Consider the following 21,575-nt stretch of genomic DNA (forward strand, 5'->3'; position numbering starts at 1 on the left):
TATAGTTTTTTGTTAATTAGTGTTCTAACAGTTTGTTCATAGCTTGATTTTTGCACTAACTTTATGTTGTTGTCTGTTTTCCAGTGAAAAGCATGAACTCATCAAGAAGAAGTTGTCTTAACGATCCAGACTCATTCTGTTACATTTGTGGTGAATATACATTGCAAAAACATAGAAGAAACATAACAGACTTCATAAAAAAAGTGTATTTGGCCTATTTTGGGGTTATGCTTGGGGACCAAGACAAGTCTTGGGCACCACACATAGTGTGCAAAGCATGTTTCGAATTATTACGAAAATGGAGCAAATGACAAAGAAAAAGCTTCAAATTTGGTGTTCCAATGGTGTGGAGAGAGCAAAAAAATAATCATGATGACTGTTATTTCTGTGCAGTGCAAGTGCAAGGATTTAATAAGCATAAGAAACAAAAATGGGAGTATCCTAACATGGAATCTGCAAGAAGGCCTGTCCCTCATTGTGAAGATGTGCCTGTACCTGTGTTTACCATGTTACCTGACCTTCCCCTGCCTGATGATGATGAAATGCAGGGTATGGAGCTAAGCATTAGTTCTGGAAGTGAACCAGAATATGAAGGAAGTTTCAGAACACCTACGCAATTTACCCAAGGAGAGCTCAACGATCTAATAAGAGACCTGAACCTCTCAAAAAGTGCATCTGAACTTTTAGCTTCAAGGCTAAGTGAAAAAAATTGTCTGACGCCTGGAACTAAAATAACATCTTACAGGACCAGAGAAGAAGCACTTCTTCAATTTTTCTGTGAAGATGACCTACTTGTATATTGTAAGGATACTCCTGGCCTGATGCTGCAAATGGGTTTACAACTATATCGTCCTGAAGACTGGAGGCTTTTCATAGATAGTTCTAAAAGGAGTTTGAAATGTGTTTTGTTGAACAATGGCAATCAGTGTGCATCTCTTCCAGTAGCTCACTCAACTAAACTTGCAGAACAATACAAAAATGTCAAAATGGTCTTGGAGAAACTGTGCTACCATGAACATTCGTGGCTGATATGTGTTGATTTAAAAATGGTCAACTTTTTACTTGGACAGCAAAGTGGATACACAAAGTATCCTTGCTTCATCTGCATGTGGGATAGTAGAGCAAAACATCAGCACTGGGAGAAACTGAATTGGCCTCCAAGGGACACCTTGACAGTAGGAGCATCAAACATAGTGAACGAACCTTTGGTGGACAGGGAAAAAATCATTCTACCACCACTTCACATAAAGTTAGGATTAATGAAGCAGTTCGTAAAGGCATTAGACAAAGATGGTAATTGCTTCATGTACATCTGCAGATCTTTCCCTGGTCTTAGTAGCGAAAAATTGAAGGCAGGAATCTTTGATGGTTCTCAAATTTGGAAACTCATTAAAGATTCAAATTTTCCTAAGGAAATGAATGACATTGAAGCTGCTGCATGGTGTAGTTTTGTGTTGGTAGTGAAGAACTTCTTGGGAAATAAAAAGGCAGACAATTATGAAGAACTGGTACAAAACATGCTATTGAGATTTAGAAATCTGGGTGTATACATGAGCATTAAATTGCATTATCTTCACAGTCACTTGGACAGATTTCCAGAAAACCTTGGAGATTTTAGCGAAGAACAAGAGGAGAGATTTCATCAGGATATTATGGTGATGGAGGAAAGGTACCAAGGCAGATGGGACAGACATATGATGGCTGATTACTGCTGGAATCTACAGCGTGACTGCCCTCAAAAACTTGAGCCAATCTGGCAAAACTGATGACATTCAGAATCAGCACCCCAAAGTTACCCTAAATTCGTTGAAATATCTTTGGCCCCAAAAATGCTGTTGACCTGTGTTATTGATATAAAAGTTTACTTAAAGTTGACCAAGGAAGCTTTATTTTACAAGTAGATTCAACTTCAAAGTTAATTTCAAATAATGATGTTTTTACTACATTAGACAAATTTAAACACAGCACAGAATTCAAGCCAATATAAATTACTTAAATGGTGTTAACAATTAGTTCTAAATTCTTAAAAATCAAAATTTAGTTTTTTAATGCTGTATATTTGTTACTAATTGTACCCTAACATATTTGTTACTAATTGTACCCTAACCTGCTACCTTACACTCTGAACATTCTTTTGCATTGCAAACATTAACTCTTAATCTGTTTGTTTACATCTGTAATGTCCTCTGCAGCTGTAATGTCAATTTCTCCGTTTTTCTTTTAATATTTTTCTCTATTCAAAACCCCCATTCCGAAGTTTTAAGCTTAAAAGAATTCAGACTTTTTTTTCAGGTGTCTAATGCTTGTACACTTTCCAGATATTTGGCTATAGAATTTTTAACCTCCAAAAAGTTACCATTTTGAATCAGTTTATTAATTTATGGAATCTGCATTCAAGTTCCATTATTTAATTAATAGATTTTATTATTTTTTAAAAAATCTGTTAAATATTACAGTGTAAGAATTATTATCAACACAGGAAATAAGTTTTTTTTCATATGTTAACAGTTAAAATAATGGACATAATATTTATATTATTACATAAATTATATTATTGATATTTAGACAAAATGATTACTGACATTCAAGTTCAGAAATGGGATAAAATTAAAGTTGTTTGTCGACAGCCTTTTAATACGTTTCAATTTGGACTCAGTTTTCTTAGTGTGAAAACATGTAATTCACTTCTTGATAAAAATGAAGTCCTTGGTAATCAGATAAAGTTAAACAGTATTTTTAAAGGTGTTGAAAGGTATTTAAACTAATGCTGGTTGTATTTGAAATATGTAAATTAAAGTAATAAAATTAGTTAATCAAAGAAAGTTACAAAATAAATTATTATTTGCCTATTAGCTTTCCACATTCTGTACCAAAACAAAACCAAAATGGGCTATGTGAATTCAAACAGTTTATAAGTAGGAAGCATACATTACTCAAAGGTAGGAAGCATACATTACTCAAAGGTTTGTTTAGCTTCTGATTATTTGATTGTCATTCATTTTTTCTGGAGTTTTCTTGACTTTCCTTTGAAATTTTTATTCATAAATTCTACTTCAAATATTTTCTATTCATTTATAAAATAAATGATTAAACTTTATGACGAAAAAAATTTACTTTTTATAGATTGAAATTTCCTTTTACAGATTATTCTACACAATTAATACCAATTCAAAAATAATAACTGATATTAATATTTAGAATTTAATATTTAATACCAATGATTTGATTTGAGTTTTTAAGCAATATGGTTTTACAATTTTTTTAAAGTTATGTTTTTTAGGTTGCCCTTCTCCTAAAGAAAATCAGCTGTGTTCTGCAAGCTTGCAGAAACAGGTAGGTTATCATTTTGCTATGTAGTAGCAGGCTAACAGGTTATAAATAGTTTTTAAAGAATCACATACAATAATCACATAACACTACTGGCTTTTTATTCTTCTAGTCCAAGTTTTCTTAAAATACACAAATAATTTCTAAATGTTTTAAAAAAAGGTTTGTTTTTTTTAAAACATTTAGAAATTATTTGTGTATTTTTATGTGCGGTAAAATTATTTTTTGTTGTAGTTTATGGAAGAGCTGAATTGTTTTTTAGAAGATATCAGTTTTATTGAGACAATAGCTAACCAGGATATTAAAATATCTGGTAAGTTGGTGTTATATTTGAATTCTTTTAATAACAGAACATCTACAATAATAATCACATTGAAACCTTTTTATAAATAAACTAATGTCCTATATGATTAAATGATTAACTTTTACATATTAAGGAACAAGTAGTTCTTTTAATGTAGTTTTAATGGAAAAAAACAAAGAATTAGTCTAAAGATGTTTTGATGAATTGTAAAGGTAGTTTCTCCTTCTTATTGAAATCTTTATAAAGTTTTTGAATGAATTTTATACCACACTCAGCACACTCAGGACTTTAATCTTGGTATTGAGATCATGAACCTTACTCTTTACTTAATAAGCATGTTATACTTAAGTATATTATTTTAAAACAGTAGAAAGAATTTCATAGGCTTGTGGATCCTTATTCGTTAAATAATAATCTACCCATGTGTATAATATAAGCTTACAGAGTATAAAGAATTTTTTTGCAGTTTTTTGGTAGTAAAACAAATGTTTAAGGTGCTTTGGGTTTCCAGCATGCAGTATTCAATTTTGAAAATTTTTGAAAATTAACTTTAGGTAATGTTCTATTATTCCTCATAAAATAAAGAAAACTTCATATCATCTTTCCAGTCTTTTTTTGGGGAGGTTCAGGAGTGCCTTACTTTTATTTAGTTTTCAGTTATCATTTTCTAACTATTCTAGTGTAAAATTTTATTTGATATTTGGTTATCTTGTTTTTCCAGGATTCAGATCTTCATTCATGACATGTTGCAATACTTTATCTTATATGTGATGCTTACCTCCAATAAACATTGATTTATCATTACCTTGCTTTTCAAACATCTTTTGTAGGTACATGACTAAACTTTTGCATCCTGTATTGGCACTGATTGTGTCTGAACAATGACTTTGATGCAATTTTAAAGACTACATTTCTCCAATAGCATCTTAATTACTTCAGCAATATTTTTTCCTGTTAAACTTTCAAGACAAAGAGCTCCCAAATTTATTTCTATTTCAGGATTTTTTTACTATCACAACTAACCACTCATTTTTGTCAAAATGTTTTCTATCAAAGGAAATGTGACTAACCACTCATTTTTGTCAAAATGTTTTCTATCAATGGAAATGTGACAAGGTTGTCAGGCAAAGTTTTAGTTTCTTTTCATATTCATTAACTTTTTCCCTAATTCTAAAGACATTGGAATATGCTTGATTGACTAAGAGTTGGAATATTCCGTTGTTTGACAGTTGCTTACAAACAGGTGTAAATCTATGAGTGAATAAACTCAAACTGGTAACTAATTTGCTGCATAGTTTGGTGATATTTTCTCTTTGATATTTAAAGGTTAAAAAAAGTTTAAAGAGGTTTTTGCTGTAGGTTGAAAAACCATCCTGGCCATGCTTAATCTTTTTTCATTTTGATAGATGTGTAGAAAAAATGGCTACTAGTTTTCCAGTGGAATAACCAACAGTCTTTTGGTCCTTTTTGAAGGTTGTATAAGAATTTCTCTTCTATGGCAAAACAGTTGACCAAGACTGCCATAATTATAGCGACAAATGCAGTTATCATACTTTTTAAAAAGATTATCCACCATTTCACTTATCATTTGATTTGATAAATGATAAATTTGATGCATCAATTTGTTCTACAATCTCATCACTTCATTTGCTAGTTCATTCTTTTCTATTTTTGGCATCTTTTCCAATAAATATCTTCCAGTAATACTTTACCAAGCAATTTCTACTAGATAGTAAAGTGTCCACTATAGAAATTTGTCTTCTTTGTTTTAATGACGTTTCATAGTCAACCAAATTAGTGCTCCACATTTCTTTACTTTTGTCTGCCTCTGTAGCACTTTTCTTACATGACATTGTATCTTATAAAGTTGTGTTATATAAAATATTTTACTAAATTTAAAGGAATGCTTTTATTTGCAATTATAACAACTCAAGGCTAGAAGTCCATTTCCATATTTGTTTAACAAATCTTATTTTAGGCTCTGCAAAAAACAATTGGTAGTTAAACTGAGTCTTCTATACTTTTTACAAAAATTAAATTTAGAAATGCTATACAACGAATTACCTTTCTGAACAATAAAGTGAAAGGTGAATAAAAAGTAAAAGTCTGAATTTGATACCTAACCAATAAAAGTGTCTTTGGAATGACCTTTGTTTCTTTTAAAATCAAGATTATTTTAAAAGAAATAAAGATTATTCCAAATTTTTGATTAATGTAAGTAAATGAGTTCTTTAATTAATTCTATTACTACAGCATTAAAAGTGGTTATTAAGTTTGTATGATAAAACATTAGAGAAAAGGGTAAATTACATAATTTGCATCTGGAGGGGACACTTTTTTAAGATTTAAGCAAAAAGAAATTATTTTCTTCCAGGAAACAAAGTTTACCTGTTAATGATGCTGACATACAAGGTTATAAAAATGTTATCGACCTACATACTTAATGTAACTTTGCCATTTCTATAATTGTTTATTGTTTTATTTTGAACTAATTTCAATTTGAAAATTCAGGTAAAAAATAATCACTATTGTGGCTCTGAAAACATTTTTTGTTTGCTTTAAGACTTATGCAAAAGAATGGAAAAACAAAGAAAGTGTGCTCTAAGCCAACAGGAGAAAAAGCTTTTTATTAGGGTATTTAAGAATTTTTTGTGTTCATATAGGAGAGAGACAGGTTGAAAAGTACTGTATTTGTCATTATGCCATATCATCATCATCATCATCATCATCATCATCATCATCATCATCATCATCATCATCATCATCATCATCATCATCATCATCATCATCATCTCTTCTTCTCTGTTCTTTTCATCCCAAGTCAATCATTGAGAATTATCTAATTCTTAAAAGATAGTATTGTGGGTATGTGTTTTTTATTCCTTTTTCTTAATCAAATCTGAAAATTTACACAAAACAGTTGACAAAACTTATTTCATGTTTTCCCTAAAGAGGCTTTTATTAAAATCAATAAACATTTGCTTCCTTTTAGATGCTTTTGACTTTTTGCTAAAATAAAAAAAAACAAAACAAACAAAAATTAAAACTGAAAGACTTAGGATTAGACAGATGATTAGTCATCTAGTCAACTGTTATTCTTTTTCCCTAGGTAATTGTTAAAATCAAAAACAAGCTTTTCAATAAATTTACAATACATATCCAATATATAAAAGTATTAATAACAGTTTTTCTCAGTTTGAAATACTGTGAAAAACTGTGTATCCGTCCGTGTATTTTGTGTTTACTTATAGTTGACACATAAAAAGTAGTCTAAAATGGACAAGGGCTTATGTACAGTTGGTATTTTATCAAATGATCAATGTCATAAAATGGTATACACTAAATAAACTGGGTTGACAGATATATCAAGTTATTCAGAGAGAGATAGGAATTTATTGTTGAGATAGAAATTAAATGTTAACATTAAAATCTGTTTTGATCATGAGCAACCTTTACTTAACAGATTTGCTAATTCCCAAAAGACCCATTTAAAAGGCATAAAATCAATATAAAAGGTAAAATTATATGTTTTTAACTAATTGTGCAACTTCTTTTTACAAAGAGTATATTCACTATGCTTTTAAGTATTTTATAAAATTTTTAGTTTCTTTTTTTCAATTCCTAAATTATAATTCTTACTTTCGTAGACCATTTTTAATCTTAATAATAGTATAATATAGCTGGCTAGAGAGAAATCAATATTCAAGTGGTTAAAGATATGTGTTTAATTGGTGTGGTATAACACTTGGTTTTAAAATGTGTCTTTCATCTCAAAAATGTACAAACAATATATATTGATCTGCATTACAGAATCATAATGATTAAGATGACTTGATGAAGATGGCTCTCTGGAGCAAACTTTTTTTGGCGAAGAGATAGAAGTTGCAAAAAAAAGTGTCCAAAAGAAGAAATAAAATGATTCAAACAGAAGAAAGCCAATTATCTAGATATGTTAATATTTTCAATACAAGAAAAACTTAGATGTTTTGAATTGTTGGAAAATATTTCACTATAGTAGGCTCCTTACTACCTTACATATTTTAGTACTTAAAAAAACTTAAAAGAAAGAAAGAAATATTAGGAGACTACCCAAGTGAAAAAAATTTATAGAGGTATATGTTACACCAGCAGTAAATCAGCTGAAGTATTTAATACATCAAAGTCAACCATAACTAAAGCAAGGAAACTTGAAGCTGAAAAGTCAATATAAGCAGTTCCAGAAAAAACTTATATTGTTAGACTTATTCTTGATGTCATAGGTAAAAATATACATGTATAAAAACGATTACTTTATGGTATTATGGAATTATATGCTGAATTTAAACTACAAAACCCTCAATTCAAAATAGGATTTTCTGAATTTGCTCAGATGAAGCCAAAATGGTATATCTATGCTGGGCAAAAAAGAACACATGCTGTATGCATCTGTATGATGCACCAGAACCTAAAGCTTATGCTGTTAAACCAGAGAAAAGTTAACATAAGTTTATTGAAAACATGGTCCATCAATGCAATAGTTGCCCTGGAATTCAGAGTGATATTGTAACTGCAAAGTTATTACAAAATGAAAGATTTGAAGAGATTGATGAAAATTTGAAGAGATTGATGAAGTTTATGAATATAAAACAATTGAGTATAAATACTGTACTTCAAAAGATAGAGCAGAGCTTCTAAGTTAGATATCTACAGTAGGTGAATTCATAGAAAGTCTTTGTGAGAAGCTTGATACCATAATATCCCACTCTTATATTGTTAAAGCATGAGGTAAATACTTGAATAAATTAAAGTTCTCCATAACCCCAAACGAAATTATTGTTTTGGTTGATTTTGCAGATTTTTCATACAAGACGAAATCCAGAGTTAGCACTGGAGCCAACAACAATGCACACTATATTCTGTAATTATTTATACAAAACATGATCAGGGTGCTACTGAAATTCAACCAATGTCTTTATGTTTCATATCTGATGACTTAGCACATGATGTTGGATTTGTTTATTGTGTTATGAAAAGAAGTTTCATATTTGTGCAAGAAATATTCCCCAATAGAATTAAAATCCACTGTTTTTCTGATGATTTTGCTGGCCAGTACAAAAATTGCAAGCATTTCTTAAATCTATGCAATCATTCAAATGATTTTGGGATGCAATGTGAATGGAATTTCTTTGCGACATCACATGGAAAGTCACCATATGATGGCATTGGTGTGATGGTTAAAAAACTTGTTTTCAATGCTAATCTTCAAATTCAAAATGCTGTAGAAATGTTCAATTTTTATAAAGACACCATATCTAGCATCCACTTCATGCTTTTAAAGGTTGAAGATATTTGTTCAGTCCATAAATCTTTTACTCCCTAGTTCAATAATGCAAAGACCTTACCTGGTACAAGAAATTTCTATTAATTTATTCCTCAAGATTCCAAAGAGTTTTTAAGCAGGAGGAATTCAATTTAACATCAATACAATATCTCCAACAAATTAGAGCAGGAAAATATTATATCTGCATATATGATATGCTTAAGTGGGTTGGCTTGGTAATAAAATTTGATGAAAACAATGAGGATGTTCTTGTAAAATTCCTTATTTACCCAACACTTTATTCAATTGGCCCAAGAGAGATGGTTGTTGTTGGGTTTCTAAACCTGATATCCTAACTATGCTTAAAACACTGTCTTTTTCAATAACAGGTTACAATTACCAGATAGACACAAAAGATTTGCCTAAGGTTCATTCTTAAATAAATAAATTTGCCTAAGGTTCATTCTTAAATAAATGAATTTGCCTAAGGTTCATTCTTAAATATTAGCAGTATACTAAAAAACCAAATCAGTAGTACACTATTGATAATGGAAGATTTTCTAAAGAAGTATTTTCTAACACCCAAACGTATTTTATTGCTGAAAACTATTTGATTGTTTATTAAAAAAAATCTCAAGAAAACCGATCTCTCATTTTTTTTTTTATCAAAAGGTATCTAAAATAGGTATTTTAAAAAGAGAAAAAAAAATTTTCAAAGATGTAATTCTACCATGGTTCCCAGGCCACCTTTCTTAGTCTATCTAATTTTCCCAGATAGGATATAGGTGAAATACAATGCTTATTTTTACCTTGTTCCTATTGTTTTTATAAAAAATAAACATTCTAATTCTTCATCTTCAAAACTATTTAGGTGCAAAATTTCAGCTTGATCACATGTATGGTTTTACAATAAACATACATGATGACCACCAAATGAAAAAAATCCCCCAAAACTGTGATTTTAAAGAAACAATATCTCAAAAACTAATTGATTACAGTGCTGAAATTTTGCAAAGTAATCTATGTGATGTGAGCGATCATTTTTTTTCAAAGTATTTAGAAAAACTGAGATGGTGGCCTGAATTATTTGTCCCACTTTCTTATGGATTACCTTACCATTTAATTTTCCGCAAGAAGCAGTGTCTTTTCTGTATCTTTTATTTGGTTACTCCAAAATACTTCAATTTTTTTTTTTGTTTGCCAGTACTATTCTTTTTGAAGCTCATTTTAATTTGGCTACTGAGTGACCGAACACTTGAGTCAATGCTCCATCTTGTACTGTTTCCATCTAAAAGAAAATACCATTCATATCCCAAGAAACTATTTGTTAATGAACAAGTAAAGAAATTCACTGTCAGATAAAATTATTTAGTCAGGATGATGAATAAAAAACAAAAATCAAAGAATAATGGCAGGTTTTTTCCATAAAGACAAGGCTGCTCTCAATCAAAGTAAACCACTTATAGTTGAAAAATCAATTATATACTTGTTTCCTTTTCAAAACTTTTTGCAACTTGGGTTCATATTCTTTTGTGTTTTTCTTCAAAATTTCTAACTTGGTTTTCTTTTGCTCTCTTTCTATTTTAAGGTATTCTTCATTATAATTCTTCTTCAGTCTACAAAAATGGAGTATTTTTGTAGGCTGAAGACTGCCTTTGTGAACCAGGTTTTGCCATATTATATCATCTAGTTCTGGCCTAAAAGTAAACAAGAAAAGGAAAAGAACAAAGAAATTTCTACTTCATAAAAATAAGTACAATACAGCTGTAAAAAGAAACTAAATAAAAGGTAATATTTTTTGGTGATGGAAGAATATAGAGCTCAACCCCCATAATAAAAGTTTATAATGTTTTTGAAGAGTCTGTCAAAGCCTAATACTCTTGGGAATTTTAACTTTTTACTCCAAATTTTTCATATAAGGATTCATATGTTCCAAAATGAATGTTATGCCTTTTCTATCTTTGTCATAAAGCCAAAGAAAATGTTAACCTTTTTCAGAAACACACCACACCTGGATCTTCTTCAAAGTATAGGTAAATTTTTTAGATTTGTCATATTCAATGTTTGTCCTTCTGTGATAACAGAAATGATTAAAGGTTTATATTAGAGGTTTAGTGTGGGAGAACTAATACCCCTACATGCAGTTTCAAAGTTAAAATAGTAAGTCAGAATGATTAGAACCTGCATTTTCTTTTTCATGATTCACCACTTTTTAACCTGTCCCAAGGATTTCTTTTTGTTTTAAATCTGTGTGAACTTTTTCTTTTTTTTTTTTAAGTAAAAATTATAAAAATATTATTTTAAAAAGGGGATTGATACCTTTTAAGTAAAGTTACAAATTTTTTAAATATTTTTATAATTGGATGAAAAGAAATTGCATTTTTATTTTTTTTAGTTATACATTTGCATTTTTATTTTTTTTTTAGTTATATATTTACATTTTTTCTTGTTGCTTTATTTTTCTTTTAATTTTGAAGGAAAATGAATTTCCATGAAGCAAAACTAAAACAATACACAAAACTTATAAAAGTGCTGAAGTACTTTTTGTAACTTGTGTAAAGTCAATATCAACACATTACATATATTAACATATATTAACATATATGTTAATATATGTTATAACAAAATAATAAAAAAAATGTTAGGCAACTTTGCCTCTTCAAAATTTTTAAAATATTGTTAATAGAGTTGTTTAGGCTAAATGGATGTTTTGTTTATGACTTGTTAATGATTCTTTTATATATGTAGCATGCACTAATTTATGTCTTCCTCACCAGAATCATCTGTTAGACCCAAATCAGTTGCCTCCTCGTCACCTTTAAGAGCAAGATAATTAGGATGATGGACAGGTGGTATGAATTGTATTAGCTCAAAAAGATCACTTAGCTTTTCTCTTGTGAGTTTTCTACCATTGTGGTACAAGGGCTCAAGTTCAACATTGATAGTGGTAGATAGCCGTCCACAATTTCGCTTTGTTACGTCCAGCAACATGAATGTGTCACTTTCTAAATGTGTTTGCTTCATTTGAAATGAGCGTGGTGATCCTTTTTCCAATTTTATCCAGCATGTCTTTAGCCATGAAACTTTTTCGCCATTCGTTAATTTTTTTCTATTAGTTATCCCACTCTCCAATGATTTTGTACTGAGAAATTCATGTGTCTCCATTTTTCTTACAATAAATATTGGTGCCCTCTTCTTTGCATTTTTAATAAGGTCTATCCAATGATCTGGAACAAAAATTTGGTCCTTCCTTTTTTTGGCTTTTTCAATCACAGCAAAGTCTCGGTCGCAGGAGGAAAAACTATGCCCTGGTACAAAAAATTTCTGTTCAATGGTTTTTTTTTTATATTACGATTTTGTCCACCGCAACTATTGCTATACAATATTAAATGGGTCACAGTTTCTGGTATGTGTCGAAAAACATGCTTGAGGATACACAAACCTATCTCTTAAGTACCTCTGGATGCTTGTTCCTCACTCCATACATACATAAAACCTGTCTTTAAGTTTTCATCGTGGATTCCAAGATTGTAAGTCCACATTTGCCTTTTATAGTAGGTTATTCCTGTACTAAGCACTGGTGTCGGTAGAGTTTTTTGTAAGTCGAAAACTAATACCCTCTTGTTTGGATTTGTATGTGCATCTAGTGTATCTTCTTTCATTTTTTCTTTTGCCTTTTCAGCCATCTCTTGATTAATAATAAGGTCCCTCCTAACAGTGTTCTTTTCTTTACCCTCTGAAAGACACCTGATTTTATTGTTAAATAGATCACATTTTTGACATGTATCTGATTGCGGATGGTGAAAATGTAAATTGAATTTTGTATTGAATATGCGTTGAAATACAAAAATTGAAAGTGGGGTGCGATCATTTTCATTGCAATTGCAAACATATTTCGCGTACATCGTTGACATTCGTAAAGTTGGATGCAACTAGTTTCTGTACTGGTTGTCTTTTCTGCTATAGTGAGATTGGTACGTTGGAAATAAGCAAATAAATCTTTGAAGATATTCTGTGTCTTCATCACTACTTTTATTTTGTGGAGCTGATTTACCTCTGCGATCTTCGATAGGTGTACCATCTGTTTTTTTCCTTGATAAAATATTTGTTATTGTCCCATCAGAAATCTGCAATGTGTCTTTGAAGTAAGTTTTGCAAATCTTTTTAACATTTCCACATTCATCAGTTAGTTTATAGGAACAACTATTTGCCCTACGGTAGTTATTTGATGCAGTATACGTCCTGTGTTTTCTTTTACATTAACAGAACCCATTACAAAGGCGTTTTTTAAATCCCAGTTCATGGTGTAAAAGTTAGAAAAAATTTGATTACTGTTATTTTACTGCTGCACTCTAGATTGTAACCACAATCTTTGTTAATAAAAATCTTTGGTTCAACTACTTTGCCCTTTGATGTAACATATCCCTTCCCTGTTGACCTTTTCTGTTTCAAAATATTTCTTTTGTGTAGTTCTGGATGGGCAACTCGCTTACGACTATGTCTATGACTATGGGTTTCTCCTTGTACTTCCTGGGAAAAGCTGTCGTCCTCTCCTGCTTCTCCAACAAGGTTGACATTTGAATCTGCAATGAAAATGTTAGGTAAAAATTATTTTCTAACAAGAAAAGAATTCCTAACAAAACAAACTAAATGGCCCTAGCTAGTCTAATGCTAGACCTAACACAATCAGTAAACAATCAGTCCTAGGCCATATCAATAGGACTAAAAAATTCCTTTTACAAGCCTATTTAGTTTTAGACAAATTGTACATACCATTAACTCCTGTTAGTATAGATATAGGTCTTGCATTTTCTTCAACATATTGATCCCCAATACTTGAAACTAAAATAATAAAGTGCATGTCGGTTTTGAAAATCTAGAAGAGGAAAGCCTGCCTAAACAACATTGAGGCTAGAAACTATATTATTGTATGATAAACTCAATGAAAAGTATATCTTGATGCTGCATTAATTATATACATACCTTCGCTAACATCATCCTCTAAAGAAGTGTTGTTATCTGCATCTGAATCATCACAATCACTTTTCATTAGAAACTCTTCCAAATCTGAGCAGTTCATTTTCGCCATGTTGATTGTTGGATAGGCAACTTTTCCACAATTCAAATTTTATTTTTCTGTTAAAGTAAATATGATTATAGGTAGTAGCACTGTATGGATGGGCTTTGGGGTTTGGCACTTTTTCCACAACAAACTACATACTACTATGTACAGTTTGCAGTGATTATCCAGAAAATTTCAAAAATGTGGGTTAGACCACTTTTCCGCTGAGCCCTTCATATATTGTATTCATAATTTTCTATTTTATTCCAAATTAATTATAGTTAGTGAATATATAAAATTAAATTAGGATTTTTATATAAAATCTAAATTTTATTTATAAGGTGTATATCACCATATACCAATAAGTGAATTATATTTTTTCAAAACAAATTTACTTTATTTATGCTAAACTTTCTTTTGTAATATTAAAATGAAAACCTAACAATTTTATTTATCTTTAAAACTGTGATATTGGGTATAAGAAGTAAACTGGCAGAGTATTTGATTACCACCAAATTTTATGACTGTTTAGTTGAGTTCTTTATATAATTTTTAACTATTTGCCAAAAAATCCTATCCTCTTTTTTTTTTTTTTTCATTAGTTGAACTGTGTTCTGCTACAATATCAGTTATCTTTTTTTAAGGTTGTTACTGGCAAGTACCATGATAACAAAGGAAGTGTGAACAATCACTGGTCTAGTCTTAAAAATAGCCCTAAATTAGACAGTGAAAAAAGTGTTGAGCAAATTGACCAGGAGAACCTGAAAGATGAAGTAAATCTTATTTTTCATTATCAGCTTTTACTGTTATAATTTTTATGCTATTAAACTAATGAAGGTTCTTTTTACATTAATCATGGAGATTTATGTCTAACAAAATATTTTTGTGCTTTTGTTCTATGTTTAGAGTTGTTTGAAATCACAATTAACTGAGTTTAAAGATCAACATTGCAATCTTTGCAAAAAAAGGTATCCAATATGAGTTTGTAATATAAAAGATCACTTAGACAGATCAATCAGTATAATAATAACCAAAACATACCATAAAATCCAAAAATTAATTAAATGCGAACAACTTTTGTGAGTTGCCCAATGGTAATATGTTAAAGATTCAATTTTTTTCTAATTCCTGACATGATGATCTGATAATACTGTTCATTAATTAAAATCCAACCAATGGATATCGTATAATCCATTAAATCCAATCAATTGCCATCACATCACATCCTGGTATTAAACCAGTCAGTTATGCAATTCAAAATAAGATTAACAACTTAAAGCAAGAAAACCAAATATGATATTTTTGTCAAAATAAAAAAAACTTGTTGTAAAGTTCTTCATTAAGCTTCTGAAGTCCAAACTGAGTAGTTGTTGGCTGTTTGTAATGCAAAAAGGCAATGGTTTGTATCTAAGTACTGATTTAACTTAGTTCATTTCTTCATGGTAAAGAGGCAGAAAAAAACATTTTTTTTCCTTTGTTGTAATGTAAAATTCACATAATTATGATCCAAACCAACTACTGTTATGAAATGTTGTTACTTAACAGCGATTTTCCAAGTTATAAAGAAAAAGTAATTTAAAAAAAGTACTTACTGGTTCCTCTGTATATTTACTTTTCAAGGAATGCTTTTAAGTTATTGGGCCTCATTTTCCATTACTCCAGCCACCTGTCATCATGTCTATGTAAATATTGTTCAAATTAACATTTTTGCCCAATTATTGTGAGCTGACCTGCTAAGCACCCAAAAAAATAGTTGTGTCTTGTTTTTGTCTCATGACAAAGTAATACAGTTGTAAAAAAAATAGTACTATAAAAAGTAATAAGAATGTTTTATCACTAATGTTTGAATAGTAAGAATGATTTAATACTCCTGATCACTTGGCAATACCTTTCACTGTTCAATGCTTATCCTTTCAAAGTATGCAGTAAAAAAATTCATTTGTTCATTGATAACCTGTCACTGCAATCTTTACAGATAATATGTGGAGCAAACCTTTTTTCTTGGTGTGTTATTTTAAAGAAATAAAAAAAAAAAAGAAAAAGACAAAAAAAGTGTCATTTTAAAAAAATTCTTGTATGAGGGGTATAATACTTCTCCTACAGTTTTTAAATGTATATTCCCGACAAATGTAACAAAAGAAGTTGAGATCTTTAAGATATGATTATCTTAAGAAATGCAGGTTTAAATTTCAAAAAAAAATAAATGCAATCAAAAAGAAGATATTGCAATTTAACTTTATCTTGCACAAGCCACAATGTGATCATTTTAAAAGCAATCAATGTAAATACAGAAGTTCTAAAAATAAACAAGATTTAGTATAAACAATGATTCAGTGCTAAAAGTATACATGAAGCAGCACCAAAATGTTAAAAATAATTCAATAAAGTAAATTTATATTTTTACAAATGAAACTCTGTGCGCAGCTCTAACAAATTTTTTTTTTTCTGAAATCATAAAAGGCAAAATAGGGATTTACTGTAAAAAGTAAATCTTGATACTCATTGTAACAAGCTTAGAGTTTGCCACAAACACAAATGGTTTCTTTGTGATCAGTTTCTGCTTATAGGTGTTACATTTTCTGATTTTTTTAGGCTGCCAATTAAAGTACTGAAAATACATGAAGACAGGTGTCAAGGAGTAAGAAACCGAAACAGTTTGTGTCTCGATCTAGTTCAAAGTGCTACGAATACTTCAGTCAATAAAGCATTGCTCTATGATGTTAAAGATGCTCTTGAAATGTCTGCTTTGTCTCCAAAAAGCTATGCAATTAAAATTGACCTTGACACCAGCACTGACTCAGAAAGTAACTTAAATATTCCTAATGCTTTTCCAATTCAGATTAATGAAGATGTGTCATCATTAAGCAAATCAAAACAATTTGTGAGAAAGAGGCCCCATTCATTTAATAATTCTCCTACACCAGTGAAAATAGATTTAACTGATAGTTTACTTATTTCGAGTGAAAATAGTTCAGACAGATTTAATGATGTAGGCCTAACTCAAGAGTGCCCTTTGTGTTTTGAACAGATTCAAGTGTATAATATTGCTGTACATGCTTCATTATGCAATGGAAAGATAGAGGAGTTATCTGCACTAGTGCATCAGAAGCAGAACTTTGATTCCAAAAGCAGACATCAATCAGAATATTTAACAACCAAGATCCAGCTTATGAACTGCCCTATCTGTAGCCAAGCAATAGATAAAAAAGCAATTGAAAAACATGTTAACAGATGTTTGGACAGATGTTTGGACTGTTAATAACAAAATTTCATTAAATTTCTGAAGATAGAGAAGGATTTAGTTTTGACAAGGAAATAAAAAAAGATTTCTAAAAACTAATTTCTTGTTTTTATATTAGTATTTTATGTATTACTATTTTTTATGTAGAATTTGTTAATGTTTATACATATATAAATATAGTTTTTTGTGTATATTTTGTGATTTCAGAAATAAAAAAAGGAATGAATATAAATAAATTTTTTATCTTTAAATATTTTAACTATTTAAAGTTTTGCTTAAAATTTGAAGTCTTTTTTTTGTTTTTATTAAAGTTTTGCTTAAAATTTGAAGTCTTTTAATGCTCCACCATATTACCCATGCTGTACCATATTACCGTAGAGATGTGACAGGTTTTTTTGGTTCTTGTTTTTTTGGTTTTTTTGGTTGTTTTTTTGGAAAAAAAACACAGGGGTCCGTTTTTTCGGTTTTTTTGGTAAATATTCAAAAATTCATCATTTAAGCTACTAAATTCAAATTTAATAGAAATATTATTAAACCCATTTTCTTTTCAGATTTATATAGGAAAACTAAGGCTGAATTTGACTAAAATTCATTTACTTTTAATATGCTTAAAGGTAATTGTTTTATTGTTAATTTTTAGGTTAACACGGTTATAGCAGTCCTGTATAAAAAATTATTAGTTAATTTTATCTTCCTCTATTTAGTTTTTATTGACTTTATTGTTATATATTGACATAATAAAGACTTCTTATCTAAATTTATTATACTTAACTACATTTACTCAATTTTAATTAATATTATATATACATGTGTATATTATTATTATTGTTATTGTTATTGCTATTGTTATTGTTATCATTATTATTATTATTACTATTATTTCTATTATTATTATTATTATTATTATTATTATTATTTTTATTATTATTATTTTTATTATTATTATTATTATTATTATTATTATTATTATTATTATTATTATTATTATTATTATTATTATTATTATTATTATTATTAATTTGCTGTACTTATAAAGTTTTGAGTTGCAAATAAAAAGTTATATGCAGTTTAAATGCTCTTTTTAATAATCAATTATGTTCTATATTTAACTATATTTAAATTTTAGATATTTTGCTTAACATTGTAAATTTTAATTATAAAAATGAATAAAGCAGGCCATACAGGGGGGAGAAATAAAACTGTAGTTGCCAATTTATTTATAACTATGAACCAAATTAGCAAAATGGAAAGAGTTAAATGCTCCTTTTGCTTTGACATAATGTCTAAAAACGGAACTCGAATGACTAAGCATATTGAAAAATGTCGAAAATGTCCTGATGAAGTAAAAAGTCTATATGCAAACAAATCAGGTTATTGTCAAAAACAGCAAGACTCTCCTGGAGATGCTGAACCAAAAGCAAAAAATCCACGATCTGATTCTTTTGGAACATCCTTTTCTAATTCAATTTGTAGAAGTAAAATACCAAGTTCCATGTTTGACAGCATGACAAAAACTGAAAAGGTGTGTATTGTATTTTTTAAATTTTAAGACTTATTTGAGTGATTAACTGATTTGGCAACTAGCTTATTAAAAGTTCATGATGTATAGATTTTAGATTTGTTTTATGATTGACTGATGTACCAGTATGACATTATCTTTTGCAGGAATTGATTGATACACACCTAGCCAGAGCAATATATGCTAGTGGATTGCCACTTCATATAGTAGAAAATAACTATTGGAAAATCTTTTTGAACAAGTTACGTCCTGCTTATAAGCCTCCATCAAGACATGATGTGTCAAATGTGTTATTAGATAATGAATTTTCAAGGATTTCAGCAAATGTTAAAGAGATGGTAGCAACTGCAGATTATCTTGGATTGATGTGTGATGGATGGAGCAATTTAAGGTACAGTAACAATTTATTATAATATTAGTTGATGCAATTGAAGCTATATTATTTAGTTAATAAACAGATCATATTTGTTTATATGTTTTTTCTTCTTTACAGAAATGAAGCTATCATTAACTTTGTAATGACATTGCCTTCTTCATCACCCATTTTGTGAAAGACATTGCCTACAGGTAAAACCATAATTCTAGTACTGTATACAATGGATTTACTTAACAGACTGGTAGACTTTTAAAATATGCATACTATTTCATAATTAACTTTGATATTAAGTTTATAACAAACAACACTGAAAACCATTTCAGTAAGCAGAAATAACATATCAGTTAATTGGTTTATAATATTTATATAGTACAGTATATATAATATATCCTAAACTGTTTTGTAGGAACATTAAACCATTCTGGTGAATATATGGCAAATGAAATAAAGAAAGTTTTAGAAGAAATAAATCCTAACAAAGTTTTGGGCATTGTGACTGACAATGCTGCAAATATGAAAAATGTATGGACTCGTCTAAAAGATTGTTATCCCCATCTTCATTGCTATGGATGCATTTCACATGGTTTAAATTTGCTGTTCACAGATTTTTTAAAATTGACAACTTTAAGTGTTTTGATGTCACAAGTAACTGATATTGTTAAAGAGATAAAAAATTCTCATTTATCTGTTGCAGCATTTAGAGATATACAAAAAAAATCAGCTAGTGTAGTAACATGCATTTCCTTGAAACTACCAGTACGAACTAGGTAATACAACTAAAAGTATAAATATACTGTATATTACAAAAAAAATTGAACTATGTAACTAATTTTATTATACGTTCATAAAAATAGATTTCATTTAGTAAATTACTTTACTCTAAATTTATCAAAGTTATTGTAATTTTTTTATGTTTTATTTAAAGGTGGGGATCAACTGTAGCATGCTTAGATAGCATACAGAAAAATAAGCAACCATTAAAAACATTGGCTATTTCTGAAAACAGTGGACTTAATTCAACAACAAAAATTATTCTTCTATCAGATGTTTTTTGGGACAGGGTTGAAAGTTTTTTCAAATTGCTGTCACCAATAGCTGATGCAATAAAGAAAACTGAATCAAACACTCCCATGTTATCTTCTGTTGTGGAAACTTTTCACTTCTTGGAAGACCACATTTTTAAAAACTTAACAGTTAGCCCATTCTCAAAAAAGGAAGAAGAAGCCAAAAAGGTCTTCAAGAAAAGAAAAGATTTTTGTTTAACAAAAATTCACTTGGCTGCCAATATACTAGATCCCAAATTTCAAGGCAGAGTCTTGACTGGAGAACAAAAGGTATTTACTACACATAATTCATATGATTCTTAAAACCAAATACATAAAAGTAAAATAAATAAAAGTAAAATTTTTGAAAAATTTTGAATTATCTTAAATAGTATTTTCAAGTTTGAAAATACTATTTAAATAATTAAAGTAATTTTAAAATTATTGAAAGAGAAATCTTTTTATAGATTGATGCATGTGAGGCGATACACAAGATTGCTGCAAGTATGCCTGAAGTAAACAAAGAAATTATGATGTTTGACTTGGCTAATTACCAATCAAAGGGTGGCATATTTTCCAAACCTTTTATTTGGACTGCAGTTGGAATAACTCAACCCATAAATTGGTGGAAAGGGTTGTGTTCCTTTACTGAACTATCAAAAGTTGCATCTAGAATTCTTCAGCTACCAGCTTCAAGTGCAGCATGTGAGAGAAGTTTTAGTACTTATTCTAACATTCATAGTGCAAAAAGAAATCGCTTAACAACTGAAAGGGCTGGAAAACTAGTTTTCATTTCACAAAATTTAAAACTTGAAAATATTGAAAACTCCAGTTATGAAAATGGTACAAGCATAAGTACTCCTCAAATTAATAACTTGAGTGTAAATAAAGTTCCTAGCACTTCAATCCCTTGGTCAGAGTCTGAAGCAGTTAACGTAGAAAGTGACAGTGACTTTGTTTATGAATCATTAGATGAATGTAGTCTAGGGTGGGAAGACTTGGACTCAGAAAGCACATCCATTTAGAATATCTTTTATAGTTTAAATAAATGTTAAAATTACTAAATTATTGAGTTTTTTGCTTAAATATTTACACTTTTTTTAATTGTGTGTATACTACACTACACAGTGCTACACTACTTAGCACTAAATTAATAACCAATTAAAACTAATAAAACATTATTATTAAAAAATATCAGATTATGTAAATTAAATAAAATTAGAGCTTTTTTTATAAGGGCTTACTGGCAATATAATTCAACATATGTAACAAACAATATAAGACCAATTTATTACATAATAAATATTAGGATTTTCTGTTTCTTTAAAGATTTGAAATCTGATATTAAATAAGCATGATATTGTATATTAGTATATTTAAATTATAAAAATGGTTATTTTGTCA

The 21,575-nt window shown here is 29.2% G+C and overlaps 3 protein-coding genes, 1 long non-coding RNA gene and 1 pseudogene across 28 annotated transcripts in view; 4 read left to right on the top strand and 1 right to left on the bottom strand.

Moving 5' to 3' along the window:
- Positions 1–21,575, top strand: part of LOC145194482 (protein XNDC1N-like) — a 30,541-nt gene that overhangs the window by 8,036 nt on the left and 930 nt on the right. For 3 of the 25 annotated variants that reach the window (XR_016445596.1, XR_016445588.1, XR_016445592.1), the window contains 7 exons: positions 2,566–2,752; positions 2,854–2,939; positions 3,281–3,333; positions 3,562–3,640; positions 14,637–14,765; positions 14,899–14,960; positions 16,585–17,469. Coding sequence is in view for 13 of the 25 variants with exons in the window: in XM_090068653.1 (XP_089924779.1) it covers positions 2,566–2,752; positions 2,854–2,963; positions 3,281–3,333; positions 3,562–3,640; positions 6,195–6,265; positions 14,637–14,765; positions 14,899–14,960; positions 16,585–17,251 (1,358 nt within the window). In the remaining 12 variants the exon portion in view is untranslated. Of the gene's footprint in view, positions 1–2,565; positions 2,753–2,853; positions 2,964–3,280; positions 3,334–3,561; positions 3,641–6,194; positions 6,266–6,882; positions 7,147–13,400; positions 13,532–14,636; positions 14,766–14,898; positions 14,961–16,584; positions 17,470–21,575 lie in introns of those variants that run through there. The other 22 variants (XM_090068653.1, XM_090068654.1, XM_090068655.1 and 19 more) reach the window with 20 other exon arrangements.
- On the top strand, positions 8,224–9,122 carry LOC149881247 (uncharacterized; annotated as a pseudogene).
- LOC149881248 (uncharacterized) lies at positions 13,675–14,147 on the bottom strand. Its single transcript, XR_016445729.1, has 2 exons — positions 13,914–14,147; positions 13,675–13,772 (listed from the first exon to the last, which is right to left on the bottom strand). It is a non-coding gene; the product is annotated as an uncharacterized LOC149881248 (long non-coding RNA).
- Positions 18,316–19,669, top strand: LOC149881249 (uncharacterized). The gene is made up of 4 exons (XM_090068662.1): positions 18,316–18,755; positions 18,899–19,143; positions 19,246–19,319; positions 19,535–19,669. The coding sequence occupies exons 1-3, from the start codon at positions 18,396–18,398 to the stop codon at positions 19,301–19,303; spliced, it is 663 nt and encodes a 220-aa protein (XP_089924788.1). The 5' UTR covers positions 18,316–18,395; the 3' UTR covers positions 19,304–19,319; positions 19,535–19,669.
- On the top strand, positions 19,561–21,236 carry LOC149881250 (E3 SUMO-protein ligase ZBED1-like). Its single transcript, XM_090068661.1, has 3 exons — positions 19,561–19,895; positions 20,054–20,462; positions 20,639–21,236. The coding sequence occupies exons 1-3, from the start codon at positions 19,561–19,563 to the stop codon at positions 21,194–21,196; spliced, it is 1,302 nt and encodes a 433-aa protein (XP_089924787.1). The 3' UTR covers positions 21,197–21,236.

This window comes from Hydra viridissima, unplaced genomic scaffold (assembly GCF_058129835.1).
Source record: "Hydra viridissima isolate aposymbiotic clone 2 unplaced genomic scaffold, HvirCarnegie_v1 scaffold_12, whole genome shotgun sequence".
NCBI lineage: Eukaryota > Metazoa > Cnidaria > Hydrozoa > Anthoathecata > Hydridae > Hydra > Hydra viridissima.

Coding starts and splice junctions, on each gene's coding strand:
- LOC149881249 (XM_090068662.1), top strand. CDS start 18,396: ATGAATAAAGCAGGCCATACAGGGGGGAGAAATAAAACTGTAGTTGCC. Junction 18,756..18,898: donor GCATGACAAAAACTGAAAAG/GTGTGTATTGTA, acceptor TATCTTTTGCAG/GAATTGATTGATACACACCT. Junction 19,144..19,245: donor GATGGATGGAGCAATTTAAG/GTACAGTAACAA, acceptor TCTTCTTTACAG/AAATGAAGCTATCATTAACT.
- LOC149881250 (XM_090068661.1), top strand. CDS start 19,561: ATGGCAAATGAAATAAAGAAAGTTTTAGAAGAAATAAATCCTAACAAA. Junction 19,896..20,053: donor AAACTACCAGTACGAACTAG/GTAATACAACTA, acceptor TTTTATTTAAAG/GTGGGGATCAACTGTAGCAT. Junction 20,463..20,638: donor TCTTGACTGGAGAACAAAAG/GTATTTACTACA, acceptor ATCTTTTTATAG/ATTGATGCATGTGAGGCGAT.